This window comes from Myotis myotis, unplaced genomic scaffold (assembly GCF_014108235.1).
Source record: "Myotis myotis isolate mMyoMyo1 unplaced genomic scaffold, mMyoMyo1.p scaffold_m19_p_8, whole genome shotgun sequence".
NCBI classification, from domain to species: domain Eukaryota; kingdom Metazoa; phylum Chordata; class Mammalia; order Chiroptera; family Vespertilionidae; genus Myotis; species Myotis myotis.
The window spans coordinates 93,281,208-93,300,700 of record NW_023416390.1 but is presented as its reverse complement, the minus strand read 5'-3'; the positions used below and the strand labels follow the sequence as shown (position 1 = coordinate 93,300,700).

Below are 19,493 nucleotides of genomic sequence, written 5' to 3'. Positions count from 1 at the left end.
AAGCACACGGCTGGGGGATGGGCGTGGCTTAGCGCACATGGGGATGTGGGCCAACACGAGTTAAAACTGCTGAAGTCACGCCACAGACAATAGAACCAGTTACTGAGCACGATGCCGTGTGATCACATGCTTATCATCCCTGAACACTGTTTAAGAGCAATGACTCCTGGATTTAAATATGTAGACTAGAGCTGTAGATATGTAATATTTACTTATGTCGGTGAAATTACTGCAGTGTTTTTTCCAACATACGGCCTATTCGCTAAAATTAGTTAAAAATGACAGTGAATTAATAACAACAACAACAAAAATAACCTGTTTATATATATAAAAGGCTAATATGCTAAGGTCTGAAAATATCTAGGGTTTACTATATATATATATACTAGAGGCCCAGTGCACGAAATTCGTGTGTGTGGGGGGGGGGGGGCGGGCGGGGGAAGGTGTGTCCCTCAGCCCAGCCTGCACCCTCTCCAATCTGGGACCCCTCGAGAGATGTCTGACTGCCCGTTTAGGCCCCTATACCACCAGAACTGCTGGCTCTCAACCGCTCACCTGCCTGCCTGCCTGATTGCCCCTAACTGCTTCTGCCTGCCAGCCTGATCACCCCTAACCATTCCCCAGCCAGCCTGATCAACGTCTATCTGCTCCCCTGCCGGCCTGGTCACCCCTAACTGCCCTCCCCTGCCAGCCTGGTCACCCCTACCTGCCCTCCTCTGCAGTCCCGATTGCCCCCAACTGCCCTCCCTTTCAGGCCTGGTCCTTTCCAACTGCCTCCCCCTGCTGGCCTGATCGCCCACAACTGCCCTCCCCTGCTGGCCATCTTGTGTCCACATGGGGCGGCCATCTTGTGTGTTGGAGTGATGGTCAATTTGCATATTACTCCTTTGTTAGATAGGAGATATATATATAAAATACTAGAGGCCTGGTGCACGACATATTTGCACTGGAGGTGGGGGGGTCCCTCAGCCTGGCCTAGACCCTTTCTCAGTCTGGGAGCCCTTGGGAGATGTTTGACTGATGGCTTAGGGAGCTGGCCTAAGCCGCAGTGGGACATCCTTAGCGCTGAGGTGGAGGCGTCAGCCTGGCTTGTGGCTGAGCTCCCTGTGGGAGCACACTGACCACCAGGGGGCAGCTCCTGCATTGAGCATCTGGCCCTGGTGGTCAGTGCACGTCATAGCGATGGGTCATTCTGCTGTTCGGTCAATTTGCATATTACCCTTTTCTTATTATATATATACTAGGGGCCCGGTGCACGAAATTCGTGCACTGGGTGGGGGTGGGGGGAGTGTCCCTCAGCTCAGCCTGCCCCCTCTCACATACTGGGAGCCCTCAGGAGTTGACCCCCATCACCCTCCAATCGCAGGATCGGCCCCTTGCCCAGGCCTGACGCCTCTGACAGAGGCGTCAGGCCTGGACAGGGGACCCTCATTTCCCCCCATCACTGGTTCTGCCCCCAGCCCAGGCCTGATGCCTCTGGCCCAGGCGTCAGGCCTGGGCAGGGGACCCCCAGACCCCTCCAATTGCTGGCTCTGCCCCTTGCCCAGGCCTGATGCCTCGGCCAGAGGCATAGACCCCCATCACCCTCCGATCGCCTGATCGGCCCCTTGCCCAGGCCTGACGCCTCCGCCAGAGGTGTCAGGCTTGGACAGGGGACCCCCATCTCCCCCCAATCACTGGCTCTGACCCCCGCCCAGGCCTGAGGCCTCTGGCCCAGGAATCATGCCTGGCCAGGAGACCCCCATCTCCCTCTGATCGCTTGCTCCACCCCCCACCCAAGCCTGACGCCTCTGACCCAGACTTCAGGCCTGGGCAAGGGGACCATCATATCCCTCCAATCCCCGGCTCCGCCCCCCACCCAGGCCTGATGCCTTAGCCAGAGGAGTTGACCCTCATCACCCTCCGATCACCAATCACTGGATCGGCCCCTTGACCAGGCCTGAGGCCTCCGGCAGAGATGTCAGGCCTGGGCAGGGGATCCCCAGCTCCCCGTGGTTGCAGGCTCTGCCCCTGCCCAGGCCTAACGCCTCTGGCTGAGGCATTAGGCCTGGGCAGGGGACCCCCAGCTCCCCGCCGTTGCAGGCTCCGCCCCTGCCCAGGCCTAACGCCTCTGGCAGAGGCGTCCAGCCGGGGAGGCGGGGACCCACAGCGGCAGCAGCCCCGCGATCTCCCGCTCTGCCCCAGCCCAGGCCTAAGGCCTCTGGCCTAGGTGTCCGGCCCGGGCAGCGGGGACCCACAGTGGCAGCGGCCCCACAATCGTGGGCTCCGCTTTAGGCCCAGGCAAGGGACCCCTAGCTCCCGGGACTGCCAGCTTCGACCGTGCCCAGCTCCCATCGCTGGCTCCACCCCTACTTCCTGCTATCACTGGCCAGGGCGGCAAGGGCACCTGATTCTCCAATCATGGCTCGGGGGCAGGGCAAAGGCGGCCCCAGGGCCACCTTTGCCCTGCCCCCCAGCTCTTAGCTCCCCCCTGGGTTTCCGATCACTGTCAGTGGCAGGGGGCTTCTTCCTGCTTTCCCTTTCGCCTCCCTGCATTTTGCCTACATATGCAAATTAGCTGCCATCTTTGTTGGCAGTTAACTGCCATCTCAGTTGGCAGTTAATTTGCATATAGCCCTGATTAGCCAATGAAAAGGGTAGCGCCGTACGCCAATTACCATTTTTCTCTTTTATTAGTGTAGATATATATAGCCATTTACAATCTCTAAAAAACCCTTATGTGCAAATATTTTAAAAAAACACACATGTAGGGCATATGCACTGAAAACTACAAAACATTGGTGAAAGAAATCAAAGAAGATTCAAATACATAGAGCTCATGGGCTCGGAGACTCAGCAGAGTAGAGATGTCAATTCTCAAACTGATATACAACAGAACTCCCATCAGACTACCAGCAAGGTAACTTTTGTGGATACGGGCAAGATTATTCTAAGCCAGTGATGGCGAACCTTTTGAGCTCGGCGTGTCAGCATTTTGAAAAACCCTAACTTAAAAACAAAGATTTATATTTTTGATATTTATTTTATATATTTAAATGCCATTTAACAAAGAAAAATCAACCAAAAAAATGAGTTCGCGTGTCACCTGTGACCGCGTGTCATAGGTTCGCCATCACTGCTCTAAGCTGTATATGGATAGGCAAGGGACCTAGAATAGCAAAATCATTTTGAAAGAGAATAATGGGCAGGAGGAGTCAGTGTGCGCAGCTTCAAGACAGTGTATGCCTACAGCCGACAGGACAGCATGGCGTTGGCAGAGGGAGGCACATCGACCCATGGAACAGAAGAGACACAGAAAGAAACCCACAGATTTGCACCACCGATTCTTGACAGAAGTGCAAAATCAATTCATTGAGTGAAGAACGGACTTTTAAATGAAAACGTGAGGTCTGACTGGGAAGCCAGCCTGCCGCGTTCCCAGGCCGTGGCGGGACTGCCCAGGTCGCCCCCAGGGCGCCAGCCCCACAGGCGGCCCAGGGACGCTGGCCTCCTGCCGTCCTGCCGCCCATGGTGTGTGACTTCCAAGACCAGGCACCCAGCTGCCTGCGGGCTGCCTCTCACGTCACTGCCTGGGGAGGAAGCCCTAGGTGGCAGCACCAGGAGCTCGGGCAGCCTGGGTGGCAAGGAACCGAAGCTCCTGCCAACAGCCAAGGGGTGGGGGTGGGGGTGGGGAGGGAGGCTTCTGGGAAGCAGCTCCGCAGCCCAGGGATGCCTGGAGAGGAGGCGGCCCTGTCCACATGACGCAGCCTCAGGAGAGACTCGCGCAGACCTGCCTTGCTCACCGCCTGGTCCTCAGAAAGTGTGAGATAAGGGTCTGTCCCAGGCTGCTGACTTCGGGGGCTGTGTTATAGTGATAGGTCATGGGGACACTGCACAGCCCACGCCTGGGCAACCTCCATGTACTCCAGGCCCCTCTGGCCATGGCACCCTGGGCTGCAGGTGCCCCTAGCGCTCTCTGCAGTCTGCACCAGGACTTGACCATGGGCGGCGTGGGCTCCCGCCATCGGCGGGCCAAGAGCTGTGGCTGCTGGGTAATTCCTGTGGCCGGTCTGGGTGGTTCATCTAAGATGACATCATGGAACTAGGCTTTAGGGAGGACTTCTGTCAGTTCGCCTTCCGTCAGAGGGCGGTGGCACGCTGGCCGAGAGCTTGGTCGTGAGCGCACTAAGCCCAGCTCTGCCCCCCGATTCCCTGCGATTTGGCAGCGGCTCACTTCCCTGCTCAGCTCTTTGCTAAGTAAACAGGTAACCCCTGCCTTGCAGGCCTGGTGCCTGAGACTGGCTGGAGAGAAGCAGCTGGCACACGGCACGCTGCCAGTCGGGGACGTCTGCTGTTATCGCTGTTACATGCGTTCGTGTCCTGTTTGAGTGGAACCCAAGGACCGGAGCCTGGGACCCACCCCAGCAATGACCGTGGGGCTTAAGGGTGAGCCGATGGGGGGCTCTGTGCCTTGCCTCCCCGGGGCCGTGGGCTGGTGGGTACCTGGAGGGTGTCTGCCCTTTGCTGCCACCACCCTCACCCATGTACCTGTGCAGATCCGTGCTGTGGAGGCCGGGCGCTGCCCTCCCTGCCCGCGGCGTCCTGGGCCGGCCGTGTCCTGGCGAAGAGCACGGGCTCGGGGAGGTCGCCCATGAACCTCAGGATGACGCTCCACACAGCCAGGGCGGCCTGCGGACAGGGAGACAGAGGCCTGCTGGAGCCCAGCGCGCGGCCGGGCCCCAGGACCTGCCCCTGCTCGTTGCTCTGAACCACAGCGCAGGCTGAGGCCACGGGCCCTGAGCCGCCGGAGCGGAGCGCTGCGTACCGAGCAGTCGGCGTCGTCCTCGTGGTAGAGCAGCGGGCACCGCAGGGGCTTCCGCACGTGCGTGTGGCTGGCCGACTTCTGGAAGTAGGTTGCCGCGAACTTGGGGAAGCTGTACTCGGCCAGGCCGTCCCTGTCGTCCTCGGGCTCGTCCAGCGCGGGGACGGCGTCCAGGTCCACCTCGGGCAGCTGCTGAGTCTTTGTTTCCAGGTCCTGGGGACCAGGAGGGGAGGGACCAGCATCAGCCTTCCTCTCCGAGCTGTGCTTTCCGAGGCGGCATCTCAGGCCAGGGAGCCCCGAGAAGGTGTGTCTGGCCGGGCACCCGTGCAGAGCCATGTGCCGCTCCCCACTGCCCCTTGCGTCTGAGACCTCCCCACCCCACCCCGGTGGCCCCTGGTGTGAAGCACAGGCCTCGGCGTCGTGAGCAGGTGTGGTGCGCAGCAGGACCGCCTGGGAGCTGCTGGCCTCCCGCCCTGCACTGCCCCTCAGACATGCTTCCTCCGAGCCCAAGTCCCAGCCTCAGGTCCCAGCCACACTGCAGAGCACAGCACCAGGTGCTCTGAGAGAAGGGGTCGGCCTCAGGGGAGAGCTGCGTGTGCATATGAAAGGCTCCAGGAAGTAAGGCACTGGCAGGTAAGAGCCTGCTTACCTGGGAAGGGTGGAACCTGGAGCCCCATTCTCCCCTTTCTCTGCACATCCACCCGGGACCACAGAGCACACTCCTGCTCCCACCCGCCAGCTCCCTGCTGAGTCTGCTTCTCAGTGAGCCCAGAGATCAACAGGTCTGGACTGCGTGGGCCTGGCCCGGCCCGGCTGGACCTTGAAGGACAGGGCCCATCTTACCTCAAAGCGGGAGGGGGCCTGGCCCTCCTGCCCCCCGATCATGGATGGGAGGAAGCCAAACACTTGCTCCACCATCTGGGTGTCGGTGACGGTGTCATAGATTGACTTGCGCTTCCTGGCGGCTGGAGCCCTGGGGCCCGGCTGCTGGTTGGTGGTGGCCGGCAGCCCCTGCGTGCACACCAGGGGGAGGTTAGCACAGGCTCTGCTGGGCAAGCGCCTTAAGAAGCCAAATCCCCTGCTCCTGCCATCATCTACCCAAACCCGTGATGTTCCTCTCGAGTCCTAGACGTCCACAGCTGGTGACTGGGTGAGCCGGGCTCTCTGCCCCCGTGGAGGGGCAGGTCCAGAGACAGAGGTTGCTGCTGGTCCCTGACCCACAGGCTCCCCGAGGCACCACCTCAAATCCAGGGCCTCCGAACCTCGCTTTAACCCGAGGCTCAAGCCTACCTGGTCTTTGTTCAGAGAGCACCCAGCCACTGCCAGGCGAGCTGGTTTGTGCCTGCTGGTCGCCTGGAGCGGACGCAGGCTGCGCCTACCTGAGGGTGCATGCCCTTCCTCGCCCTGGGCACTGAAATAGCGATTTGCTCAGGGCGCCTATTTCCATCTTAACCCCCTTCCTCTCAGTGTCCAGCGGATGGAGGCTTGGTCTCAGGTGCCCTCTGGGGCAAATGGGAGCAGGCACTACTGCCCCGCTCCCCGCCCGCCAGCCTCTCCTGCCCAGACACTCCAAGCTTCTCTTGGCATTTCTGGGCCCTGGGCTGTCATGCCACGGCACCGTAACCAGGAACTGGGGCCTCCCCAGCTCACCGCACCTTCCAGATGACCACAGCCCTGCTGGGAAGATCCCCAAGGCTAAGCAGAGGGGCTCGGGGGCCCGGTCTCCAGGTTCTAGTAGAAGCCTGACCTGCTGCCTGACCCGGGGGTGTCCTGACCCAGGGGGTGTCCTGACTGGAGGGGGTGTCCTGACCCAGGGGGTGTCGTGACCCAGGGAGTGTTCTGACCCAGGGGGTGTCCTGACCCAGGGGGTGGGGGTGTCCTGACTGGAGGGGGTGTCATGACCCAGGGGGTGTCCTGACCGGGGGGGGGGGGTTCTGACCCGGGGTGGGGTGGCACAAAGGCCAGCTGTAGTTATCTCTGAACAGGGAGGGGGCAGGACTGTCTGATGAGGGGCCAACATTGCTGCTCACTCCTCCTGCCCGTCCTCCCGCCCGTCCTCCCCACGGGGCCCAGCCGTCCCCACCTGCTCACGGAGGCAGTGACCACCTACATTGGCTTTCTGCTGCCGAAGGTTCCGTCGGGCAGCCATACCCCTGGCGTGTGCCTGGATGACCACCACGGCCCTCCTCCGGGCCTGGACCTGCTGGCGCACCAGGTAGCCCCTGCAGCGCGCCTGCAGCTGGACCACCCTCTGCCGCGCGGCCTGGTACTGCCTGGTCAGCAGGTGGCTCCGGGCCATGGCCTGCAGGCGCTCGAACCCCAAGAGGATCTGAGGAGCAAGAGAGATGCGCGCTCACGAGGGGCTGGGCCGGGGGGCGGGTGGCCCAGGGATGGCCTTCCCATGGCAACTCTCAGCTCTCGGCTCAGATGAACAGCCTTTCCGGTCTGTGTCGTGTCCCACCCCCCCAGGCCCGCCTGAGCTCTCCTACCAGCTTGAAGTCCTGTCGCGCACGGCGGCCTCTCCACGCGGCCTGCAGGCTCACAGCCGCCTGCCGCTGCCGCAGAAACTCCCGCCTAGAAGGAGACTGCAGGTCAGAGGTGCGGACAGCTCAGACATGTGTAAGTCTGTGGGTAAAAACTGGTTTTTTTTTTGTTGGTTTTTAAAAAATATATTTTATTGATTTTTTACAGAGAGGAAGGGAGAGGGGTAGAGAGTTAGAAACATCGATGAGAGAGAAACATCGATCAGCTGCTTCCTGCACACTCCCCACTGAGTATGTGCCTGCAACCAAGGTACATGCCCTTGACGGGAATCGAACCTGGGACCCTTGAGTCCGCAGGCCAACGCTCTATCCACTGAGCCAAACCGGTTAGGCTAAAAACTGGTTTTGAATGGAAGATGTCTAAGGAACTGTTGGGGAAGATAAACCCACACAATAATCCTCTTCTGTAAGCCAAGAGCAGGGCAGGACTTAGAGCCACTGCCCGTAACTGCCATTGTGGCTGAGGGCAGTCCACCTTTTAGAATAATCCAGAACATCCCCCCGCCCCCACCCACCCCAGATCTATGAAGGGATAAAACCCGTGGCCAACACTTTATTCCTGCAAAATGCTCCCTCCCCTGCTCACTGAGCCAGGCTCAGGCAGCAAGCAGCCCAGTGTCATGAGTGGCTCCTCGGTGGGCAGACCGAGCGGAGGGAGCCTGCCAGGCCCACTCCCCCCCCTGCTCCCTGCGCGGGAGGGCAGGCCTCTGGGGGACACCCTGGGGGAACCTGGCACACACGGATGTATCTTTTATTTCACACTTAACTTTGTTTTCTTATCACTTCTGATAATGTTAGGGTATTTTCTTGGGTTTAGAACAGCAGATCTCAAACATTTAAAATCATCTGCGGGGGGGAGGGGGGGGGGGCGGTTACGGACTTCCAGGTCCCAGAGGAGTGTTAGGGATGGACCTAATGCACAGCAGGACCTGCAGCAACACTGTACCTGGTACATGTGAGTCGTTAAGAGTCAGTCCTCAGTTCTTATCACAAGGAAAAAATTTATTTCTATTTTTCAAATTTATACGAAATGGTGGATGTTAATTACATGTATTGTGGTACTCATTTCCTGACATATCACTCACACAGTCTTCCATGTCAATTATATCTCAATAAAATTGGGGGGGGGGGATAAGAAAATACCATCTGGAGAACCTCAATACTTACTGATGTCTGTGGCCCACCCAGTCTAATTAAGTCTGAATTGTGGTTGAATATATGCATAGCTATGTAATATTTTGGTGCATGTATATACACAGATGATTCTAATATGAGGTCAAAGTAAACAACTGAATTATCTAAAAATAACCCGTCTCCTTCCCACTATGGCAGTGGGTTTTGGCTGTGTGATGGGCTGGGACAAGGTGCTGTCAGCATCTGAGTGGAGGCCCGGGATGCTGCTCAATGCCCAGGACAGCCCACAACAGAAAGCTACACTCCCAAGTGTCAACAGTGTTGGGTTGAAGAACTCTGGTTTCTGCCTTTTTAAAGTAGTCTCTTCTCTGGTTGTATTGGCCATAACAACAATAACACCACCCATCACCAATGGATCGTGCCTGAGGGAATGGAGGAGGCACACCTTTGCCTATCACTCCTCCTGACTACATCTAAAAGCGCTCGACAGGACATATAAAGCAAACAGAAGAAGACTTTGAGAAGGGAAGATGGTAGACCAGCTAGGGACTTCAGAGTCAAGGAAGAATATAAGATATAACTTTTGGGGGTTTTCTTTCTGCCTCACATACTCCAGACTAGGAGCTGAAGAAGTCAGCAATCCAGAAATGGCAATGGCACAGAGCAGAAAGCCCCAAGGTAAGCCTTTGTTTTCTACCAAAAAGGTCCAGAAAGAACAGGTCAGCAAGACAGGAAGCGGTCAGGTAACACCCGTGTACTCCAGGGAAGCACCACAGAAACAGCTGTGGTGCCCGCACCAGAGAGTGCCCGAGGGAGCCTAGACCGCCACCCTCACCAGGGCCTGTCCGAGAAGGCTGAGTAGGAGCCATCCTTGTGTGCCATAATGACCTCCCCCACAGTGTCAGTGAAAACCACTGGGGGACCTGGATCCCCGCCAGCATGTGGCAGTAATGGGGGCCCCTCTCCCTCCATGTGGGAGCTGTGTCAGAGAAGACCCAGTGGAGGATCAGGCTCTATCTCCCGCAGCAGTAACAAGGCTGCTCCTTTCCCTATGGGATCGGTGGAGGCTGCACTGGGGGCAGTAATGAGGCCCTTATGTCCTCTCAGCCAGAGTGGTGCCAGCGGACGCCCTGTGGGCAGCTAGGACTCTGCTCCCAGCCAGCAGCAGTCCCTGGAGGCTCTTGGAGGACTTGGATCTCACCCTATTAGACAGCAAACGGGTGCCACCCACTTCCCCTGCCAGAATGGTGTCAGAGGAAGATAGCTAAAAGTGTATATCTAAACAAGACACATAATTCTTATAACATAATACCCAAAATGTCAAAACCCAGGGAAATATCAACTTTAATGAGAAAAGACCATCAACAGAGACCAACACTGAGATGACAGAGGTATTAGCCATTATAAAAAACGCCCAACAATGCTCACTTGAAACTAATGATAGAATAGAAAGTCTCAGGAAAGAAACAGGAGAAATAAAGTAGAACCAAATTGAAATTTTAGAGTTAAAAATACCACAATGAGTAAAATGAACCTCAGCACACAATGGAAAGAACAGAGGAAAGAGTCAGTGAGCTTGAAGATATAGCAGTAGAAATTATACATCCTGAAAAACAGAGGAAATCAACTGAAAGAGAAGGAACAGAGCATCAGGCACCAGTGGAACTGTAACAAAAGACCTAATATTTGTGTCGCTGGAGTCCCGGAAGGAAAAAAGGAAGAGGCATTGCTGGAAAAGTGCTAGAAGTAATAATAGCCAAAAAGTTCATAAATTTAGCAAGAGATATAAACCTACAGATTCAAGAAACTGAGCAAACTCCAAACAGGATAAGTGCAAATACCGAAGGAGAGGAGAGGGAGAAAGGGACAGAGAGCCTCTTTAACAGCTTGGCCTTTCCCTGGCATCTCCAAGCCCAGCACAAAGCAGATTGCTTTGTAGCTCCTGCCGGGTGGCCCGGGCAGGGTACAGGCAGCTGTTGACCTGAAACTACATCTCCTGGGAGGCCCCAGAGCCAGCTCACCCAGAAGACAGCTTCTCCAGAGCCTCACCCAACCTCCTCCACGAGTGACACACAAATTTTTCTTCTTTTTTAAAAAAATATTTTTATTGATTTCAGAGAGGAAGGGAGAGGGAAAGAGAGAGAGAGAGAGAAACATCAATGATTGATCGGCTGCTTCCTACACGCCCCTTACTGGGGATCGAGCCCACAACCTTGATCAGAACCTTTAATCCGCAGGCTGATGCTCTATCCACTGAGGCACACAAGCTAGGGCCATGGGTAACATACTTCTCAGTCTCATTGGGCACCAGAGCCCTGCTAAAGTGAGTCCTGCTCTATAGGGTCAGCCCCTGCACAGCAGATCCTCTGCTGTGGTTGTGGCCAGTCCTCGCAGCCAGCCAGCCTGGGAGTAAATACCTCCCTTAACATGCCAACAGCATTCAAGGCTCAGCTGTAACAGATGGGTGCAAATAGCCCACCTGGAGTGCCCAGCTTGAGTGACCAAGGAGGCTGCATCCCTGGGCCTACAGAACACCACAAGGCCACTCTACCAAGACCAGGAGACATAGCAGCTCTACCTAATACATAGAAACAAACTCAGGGAGTCTGCCAAAATGAGGAGACAAAGAAACATGTTCCAATTGGAAAAACAGAACAAAAGTTCAGGAAAAAACTAAACAAAATGGGGACAAGCAATCTATCAGATGCAGAGTTCAAAACACTGGCTATAAGGATGCTCAGTGAACTTAGGGGACGAGTAACTAGTGAGAACGTCCATAAAGAGACAGGGAACATAAGAATGGAGATAGAAAACATAAAAAAGAGCCAGCCAGAAAAGAAGAATATAATGACTAAAATAAAGAATGCATAAAAGGAATCAATAGTAGAATAGATAAATCAGAGAATCAAATCAGTAATTTGGAAGATAAGGAAGCAGAAAACACCCAATCAGAATAGCAAAAATCAAAAGGAAGTCAGCCCAGCCAGTGTGGCTCAGTGGTTGAGCATCGACTTATGAACCAGGAGGTCATGGTTGGATTACCAGTCAGGTCACATGCCCGGGTTGCAGGCTTGATCCCCAGGGTGGGGTGTGCAGGAGTCAGCCAATCAATGATTCTCTCTCATCATTGATGTTTCTATCTCTCTCTCCCTCTCCCTTCCTCTCTGAAATCAATAAAAATACACTTAAAAAAGAAAAAAGAACCCCCAAAATTCAGGCTAGAATAAGGAGTATCTGGAACAACCTCAAGTGTACCAACATTCACATCATGGAGTGCCAGAAGGAGAAGAGAGAGAGAAAGAAATTGAAAACCTATTTGAAAAAATAATGGTGAAAAACTTCACTAACCTGGTGAAGAAAAAAGACATATAAGTCCAGGAAGTGCAGAGAGTATCAAACAAGATGAACCCAATAGGTCCACACCAAGACACATCATAATTAAAGTGCCAGAAGTTAAAGACAGCATCTTAAAAGTAGCAGTTAGTTACCTACAAGGGAGCTCCCATAAGACTGTCAGCTGATTTCTCAACAGAAACTTTGTAGGCTAGAAAGAATTGCCAAAAAAATATTCAAAATGATAAAAAGAAAGGAACTACAACCAAGATTGCTTTACCTTGCAAAGCTGTCATTTAGAATTGAACGATAGATAAAGAGCTTTCCAGACAAGAAAAGGCTAACGGAGTTCATCACCACCAAACCAGTATTACAAGAAATGTTAAAGGGCCTTCTTTTAGAAGGAGAAAAAAAATTTTTAAACTATGAAACTAAAATAGCAATAAATACATATTTATCAACAACTAGAGGCCTGGTGCACAAACATTTGTGCACTCAGGGGGGTCCCTCAGCCTGGCCTATGCCCTCTTGCAGTCTGGGACCCCTCGAGGATGTCCACCTGCTGGCTTAGGCCTGCTCCCTGGGGGATCAGGCCCAAGCTGCCAGTCAGACATCCCTCTGGCAGCCCGGGAGCCCTCGTGGGATGTTCACTTGCCAGCGGGGAGCAGGCCTAAGCTGCAGTCGGACATCCTTAGTACTGCTGAGGAGGCGGGAGAGGCTCCTACCACCACCACTGTGCTGGCAGCCATCAGCCTGGCTTGTGGCTGAGCAGAGCTCCCCCTGTGGGAGTGCACTGACCACCAGGGGGCAGCTCCTGCATTGAGCGTCTGCCCCCTGGTGGTCAGTGTGCATCATAGTGACCAGTCATTCCCAGTTGTCCTGCTGTTAGGGTCAGTTTGCATATTACCCTTTTATTATACAGGATTACTTTAAATGTGAATGGATGGCTCTGGCTGGTTTGGCTCAGTGTATAGAGCGTTGGCCTACGGACTCAAGGATCCCGGGTTCTATTCCAGTCAAGGGCACATGCCCGGGTTGCAGGCTCAGTTCCCAGTAGGGGGCATGCAGGAGGCAGCCGATCAATGATTCTCTCATCATTGATGTTTCTATCTCTCTCTTCCTCTCCCTTCCTCTCTGAGATCAATAAAAATATATAAAAAATAAATGAATAAATTTAAATGGCTGTTTGAGCATCATCCTGTGCATCTAAAGGTTGCGGTTTGATTCATGGTCAGGCACATCCCTAAGGTGCAGGTTCAGTCCCCATTGTGGGCATGTACAGAAGACAACCAATTAATGTTTCTTTCTCTCTCCCTTCTTCTAAGCATGTCTTTGGGTGAAGATTAAAAAAAATAAAATAAAATAAAATAAAGACATACAGTGGCTGAAGGGATAACTAAACAAGATATGTGCTATCTACAAGAGGCCGACTTCAGTTCGAAAGATACACCCAGACTGAAATAAAGGGATGGAAAACGATATTTCATGAAAATTGGAACAAACAAATAGCTGGGGTAGCAATGCTTATACCAGACAAAATAGACTTTAAATAACAAGAGACAAAGAATGACCCAGCAACTCCACTTCTGGGTATTTATCCAAAGAAGCCCAGGACACTACAACAAAGACATTCATCTGCCCGTTGCAGCATCATTTATAACAGGCAAGCTGTGGAGGCAGCCTAAGCGTCCACCAGCAGACGACCGGGTAAAGAAGACGTGCTGCATATACACCATGAAACAGGACCCAGGCAGAACAAGAATGAAATCTTGCACCTGCACAGCATGGGTGGCCCTAGGGAGTACTGTGCTCAGTAACATGGGTCAGAGAGAGGAAGGCAAATGCCGTATGATTTCACTTACGTGTGGAATCTAAAGGACAATATAGATGAACAAGCAGAACAGAAACAGATTCTTAGGAACAGAGCAGATACTGATGTTGCCAGGTGGGAGGGAGGTGTGGGGAGATGGGTGGAAGTTGGAGGGATTAGGAAGCACAGATGGGTAGCTGCAGAAGAGTCATGGGGGTGTGAAGTACAACCTAGGGAATACAGTCAATAATATTCTAATAACTATGTGTGCTGTCAGGTGGGCACTGGATTCAGTGGGGTGATCACTTTGTAAGTTATGTAAGCGTCTAATCACTGAGTTGTAGATCTGATCCTAATATAATATTCCATATCCACTGTAATTGAAAAATTAAAAAGTATTAAAGTAAAGAAAATGCACCAAAAGTGAGGAGGGCTGCCCCTGCCTGTCTCTGACTGCTCTGGGAAGGCAGCCTGTGCATTCCTGTGTTGGCCCCAAGGATAAGCCTACCTGTGAGAAAGGCTCCTGGTGGCTAACTGGGCTCAAATTGATCAGCCGAGCCCAGCAGTCATTGCTAAACAGAGGCTCTTCTGTCAGCCCCGCTCAGGGAGAAGTTGGCCCTGAGCTTCCGGCTTGCTTGCATTGTGCTCCAGCTGGCTGAGCCCCTCTTAGGAAGTATTGGTAGTTCATGGGATTGTATTTCACCAGCAGGAGACTTTCCTGGCCCAATCAGAGCTGCACAGCTATTTCCTCGTTAGCATATTCACTCACTAATTAGAGTGGCTACATTCTGACCTGGACAGTGCTTTTTGCACTGTGAGATTTGGAGTCCTCATTTGCATGAGGATGGACCAAGCAGGGATCAGGGGTGGGACTTCTCTCTCTGTAAGTCAGCTCTCCTCTGGTTGGGAGAGTGCACTTTCTCTTTACACCAAGACTGCAAACTGCATTTTCACTGGAACAGAGAGCTGAGCAGAACTGTCTAGCCAGAGGGTGGGTGGGTGGGTGGGTGGGGGTGGAGTGGGGGGTCTCACCCTAGGGCTGCCTCAGAGCCATGCGATTGTATAATTGAGGGGTAACACTGCTGAGCTGTGCTGGTCTACAGCTGTGTTGTATCACAATTGCGCTGTTGGCACTGAATGAAGTTTCCTTTCACCACACTTAACGTGGGGAATGCCTGTTGGTGTTGAATTGGTACCAATGACCATTGGCTGACAACTGCTTGGCCTGATGCTGGCTGCTGACGAGACCAGTGTTAGCAGGGTCTGGCTTCCGAGCCACATGTCCCTGCCTCATTAGCTTCCTCGAAGGTGTCCACAGCCCCTGTTCTCATGGGTCGGCTGTTCTCCAATTTTCGCATCATGTCTGGGTTTCCAGTCCTTTCTATGTTGGTGATAAGCAGACGGGACAGTACAGAGACCCGATCTGTGGGCCTGGAGAGCCTTCTGGACATGGTGAGGGTGAGGAAGGCAGTAATATTGCTGATTTGCTGAACCTGAACTGAAATTCAAGTGTTACCTTCTTACTGACCAGGGAACTGAGTCAAAGAGTTTTTTTTCTTACCTCCAAAACTGACCACCTCATAAACCCAAACTCATAAATTCTCTAAGACCGTGGTCGGCAAACTGCGGTTCGCGAGCCACACGTGGCTCTTTGGCCCCTTGAGTGTGGCTCTTCCTAAGCCTTAGGAGTACCCTAATTAAGTTAATAACAATGTACCTACCTATATAGTTTATGTTTAAAAAATTTGGCTCTCAAAATAAATTTCAATAGTTGTACTGTTGATATTTGGCTCTGTTGACTAATGAGTTTGCTGACCACTGCTCTAAGACAATTGGAGGAGAACATCAAAACATAGTTGAGACCAGAGCTGACACTTCATTTGACTCTGGCTTATGTAGTGGGTCCCCCCCACCCCCCCACCACCACCACCAAACATGGCCCACAAGCGAGCATTCAGATAATGCCTCCGACGTCTCTGCACCACAGGCTAGTGTCCCTGTCAGAGGTCCTGAGGGGCAGGGGGGCAGGAACCTGAGTCCCTGGTTTGGGGGCTGCAGGTCTTCCCAGGGCACGTGATGGGCGGGTGTGTGTGGGCGGGGGGCAGGGGGCAGGGCTGTCACCTGTGCTTGTAGCCCCGCAGGACCCTCTGGATGCTGACCGCGGCTGTCTCCAGGGCCTGGCTCCTCTGTACCTCCAGCAGAGCGTCCTGATGCTCCTGCAACGGGACAGACACGCATGCGGCTGCCCCCCTTCACCCTGCACCTCAGGCTTGTCGCTGTGCTCCCGGGAGGCCACGCAGGGGAAGGACCACGTGGGCTGAATGTGGCTCAGAGATGGAAGCTGCCAAAGGGCCCAGCCCCAAGGCAAGGACCTCCCACTCCACCTCTTCTTGCTGTGAACTCAATCTGGCCTACTTCATTCCTGCTCTGGAGAGCCCAAGAGGGGGCCAACATTTCCTGGAAGTTGGTTTATTTCCCCAAATTCATGTGAACGGTGCAGTCAACTGTGTTATGGGCTCCTGCCAGTCTCAATGGAAAAATGTTCCCTTCGGCCTTGGAGTAGGAGTCGGTGTGAGAGTCAGCCCTGGGCGGCGACTCTCCCTCTCACTGAGCTCCCCTGACCCTGTGCCTCGCTGCCACCCTGACCCCGTGGCAGGGACTGTGTTTGTAGAACGGAGAGCAGCTGGCCTTAGGCAGCGGCCGGGCGGGCGAGGCCAGGGCTCAGGGGCCTGTGTCAGCCTCGGGTCAAGCAGCACGGAGCCTCTCGTGTGCCTGAGTGGGCACTGGGGACACAGAGCGGCCAGACCTCTGCTGTGGCTTCAGGGAGCAGCCAGAGAGGAAGAAGGTGGAGGGGAGGGCCTCTCCTGCCCGCCCCCCACATCCTCCCAGCAGTTACCCTCTTACTCCTGTATCCCGCCCTGGGGAGGGCCTTCCCTCCAAGGGAATCGGAAGCCACTGCTTCCTGCTTCAGGCCTGTGCCCCAGGCCCCAGCACAGACCTGCGTAGTGAATGGGCTGCTAGAGGGCGCCCGGGAGGCCCTGGGGCAGCGAGCAGGGCTCAGGGGGAAGAGGCAGTGGAGGGGCAGGGAAGGGTGGCAGGGATGGGAGGGCGCTTGGATGGCTACGGCGGCCTCCCTATCTGACCTCTGCCCACCAGCCAAGGCAGGGGTTTCCTCCAGGGCCTCTCTGACCCACTGCGACCCGAGGCCTGAAGGCAGCAGGACCGAGGCGGCCTCTGTGATGCTGGGCCCCCAGGTGAGGGGGAGGGGGGCTGCTTCACACACCTGCCCAAGAGCAAGCTCTGCTGGGCGAGGGCTCAGCACCCTGGGCGCCAGCCCCTGTGGAGGCAGAGCTTCCCGGCAGCACAGCCCGGGTGGGCTGGGACTCGGCTAGGGGGCTGCCCTGGGCGTTCCTGCTCTGCTCCTTCTCCTGGGGCCTGGCCGGTGCCCCTCTGGAAGCCTCCTGAGCTTCTTCAGGCCGAGCTGGGCTCCCCGGCCTCCCCGGCCTCCCCTACCCCCAACTCTGCTTTCTACAACCTTGGGTGCCTTTGAGGGGGCCACACGCAGAGCTGGGGGGGGGGGGCAGCGGGAGCCCCATGGTGGCCCCATGCTCCGAGGCCAAGGCTGCAGGCAGGGTCTCACCTTCAGGAAAATTTTGGTCTTTCCTACTTTCCAGTCTCTGTCTGTCCCCAGCCACGTGTCAGCGATGCGCAGCGTCATCTGCCGACACTTGTCCCGAAGCTGCCAGGGAGAAGCAGGCGCTGGAGGGCGGGCAGGGACCCGGGCAGGCCGGAGGCTGAGGTCCCCCGGGCCCTGCACCCCAAACCTGAGGCAGGACAGTGAGGGCTTCCCGCTCCCCCGCCCGCGTGGCCCCCACATGCCCCATATGGGAGCGTAGGCTATAGGCTACAGACACTCCGACCAGGAGGTCAGCCCGCCCTTCCAGCCGGGGCAGCCCCCACATCCAGGGCTCCAGGGGGCGGGGGTGGGAGCCCAGGGAGGGGCCACGGGCACCCCCTGGGAACGGGGCTGGGGAGCCCACAGGCGGCGGCCCCAGCACACACCTGCCGGCGGGTGGCGCTGGGCAGCAGGACCCCGAAGCGCCCCGCGAACTGCGCGAAGGTGTAGCGGAGCGGGAGGCCCGCCTGGCGGACGCGCACGGTCTCCAGGGCCCCCGAGTAGCGCAGCTGCTGCAGGCACAGCTCGCGGTCGAAGAGCTGTGGGCAGAGGCCAGAGGAGGATGAGGGGCGGCCTCCCCCCAAGATGGACCCCCCCACCCCCCAAAGCGACGGGCCGGCGCTTGGTTAGAAGTCCCTTTTGGAGAGAATATTTGGTGGAGGTCGGGAAACAGTCCATGCTGGAGGGTCTATAGGTCTCCAAGGAGATCACAGTTGGTAACAGAAGCGTTGCCACCGCCTCCCCTCGGTGTTTGTATCCACCCCGTTTAAGCGCCCCAGCCGCGCCCCCCAGGAACGCGGCCTCCCCTGCCAGCAGTGCCCCAGCCCAGTTCCTACTCAGAGCTGGTGGCTCTCCCTGCGGGGGTGGCCATGGCATGGGGGTGGGGGCTCCGCTCACCCCCCCCAACCTTCCAGCCCAGGAGTCTCTGGGCACTGGGGGCACCCCCCCAATCTGGGGAGTCCACCAGCAGGCAGTTACCTACCTGGAAACTGAGGTTCCCAGAGGCAACTGCTCGTGGGTCAGGGCCACACGGAATGTCCTCTGGGGCAAGTTACCCCCTCCCCCCATCTCCTGTTTCTCATGTGGTCTTTACAACAGCCCCGCGGGGACACCGAGCTCCAGTTTCAAGGCGAGGCGCCTGAGGCCAGGGCCCCACTCCTCAGTCCTGAGCTCGGGTTGGAACCTGAGCCTGCCGGCCCTTCAGCCGGGGTCCCCCTACACCCACAGGGCACCCGCCTCCTGAGGCCGGGGTGTGGGCAGAGGGCGCTGCCCTGGCCCTGGAGCACTGCCGACCTGGAGGATGCATTCTGGAGAGCCCGGAGAGCCTCAACTTCAATAATTCTCTTCTTTTCAAAAGGTCACTTTATTTAATATAACATTTGCCCCTTATAAGATGTTTCTCCTTTCAGACGGCCTCTTTTAGTTTGGGGGGTCCTGTATTTGCAGCCTCCGGGTGGGATTCCCAAGCCCACGGCCAAGGGCCCGTGGGCAGGTAGCAGGCTCCCGCCCGCCCCACACAGAAGCGAGAAGCACGCTCTCAAGGGCCCCCAGCGTGGCCGCAGCCTCTGAAACCCCAGCCCAGCGGATGTGACAGCAGCGGCAGTGCGTCCTCCCGCCCTGCAGGCAGGCAGTTGCCATTCTAACTTCTCAGAAGAGAAGCCGCCTGGAGAGGGAAGCCCCTGGCCAAGTGCACAGCGGGCCAGCGGCAGGGCTGAGTCCGCAGTCCAGCCCTGCCGCTGACTGAGCATGGCGTGGACTGGCCACCTCACCCCGTGTCCTGTCTATGGGGTGGGTGACAGCTTGAATACTGTCCAGGCCCAGGGGGAGGGAATGACAGGGCCCTAGCTGCCCTCGGACTCGGCCAGTAGCTGCCCCACCCTGTGCCCAGCCTCCCTCATTACCAGCGGCTTCTTGTGCTCATTGGGTTTGATGCAGCGGATGAAGGAGGGCTGGCAGTTGGTCAGGATTTTCATCAGCTGGTCCAGGGACTGCTTGAACTGGCCTGCCAAGGTGGCAGGCTGCCTGCTGGAGTCTGTAGACTGTGGGCAGAAGCACAGGGTCTGAGTCGGGCTGGGGAGCACCACCTGGAACACCCCTGACCCACAGTACAGCCCCAGCTTCGCCGAGGTCCCTCGGGAGGGTGGGCTGTATCCGTCCGTCCGTCCGTCCATCCATCCATCCATCCATCCATCACAG

General features: G+C 56.0%; 1 protein-coding gene across 1 annotated transcript in view; it reads right to left on the bottom strand.

Moving 5' to 3' along the window:
- MYO7B (myosin VIIB) overlaps positions 1-19,493 on the bottom strand; it is a 90,307-nt gene that overhangs the window by 19,691 nt on the left and 51,123 nt on the right. The window contains exons 16-24 of the mRNA XM_036320702.1: positions 19,199-19,336; positions 17,684-17,836; positions 17,262-17,360; positions 15,743-15,837; positions 7,291-7,375; positions 6,912-7,130; positions 5,645-5,812; positions 4,805-5,014; positions 4,528-4,668 (exon numbers count right to left, since the gene is read on the bottom strand). Of these exons, the coding sequence (XP_036176595.1) occupies positions 4,528-4,668; positions 4,805-5,014; positions 5,645-5,812; positions 6,912-7,130; positions 7,291-7,375; positions 15,743-15,837; positions 17,262-17,360; positions 17,684-17,836; positions 19,199-19,336 (1,308 nt within the window). The remainder of the gene's footprint in view (positions 1-4,527; positions 4,669-4,804; positions 5,015-5,644; positions 5,813-6,911; positions 7,131-7,290; positions 7,376-15,742; positions 15,838-17,261; positions 17,361-17,683; positions 17,837-19,198; positions 19,337-19,493) is intronic.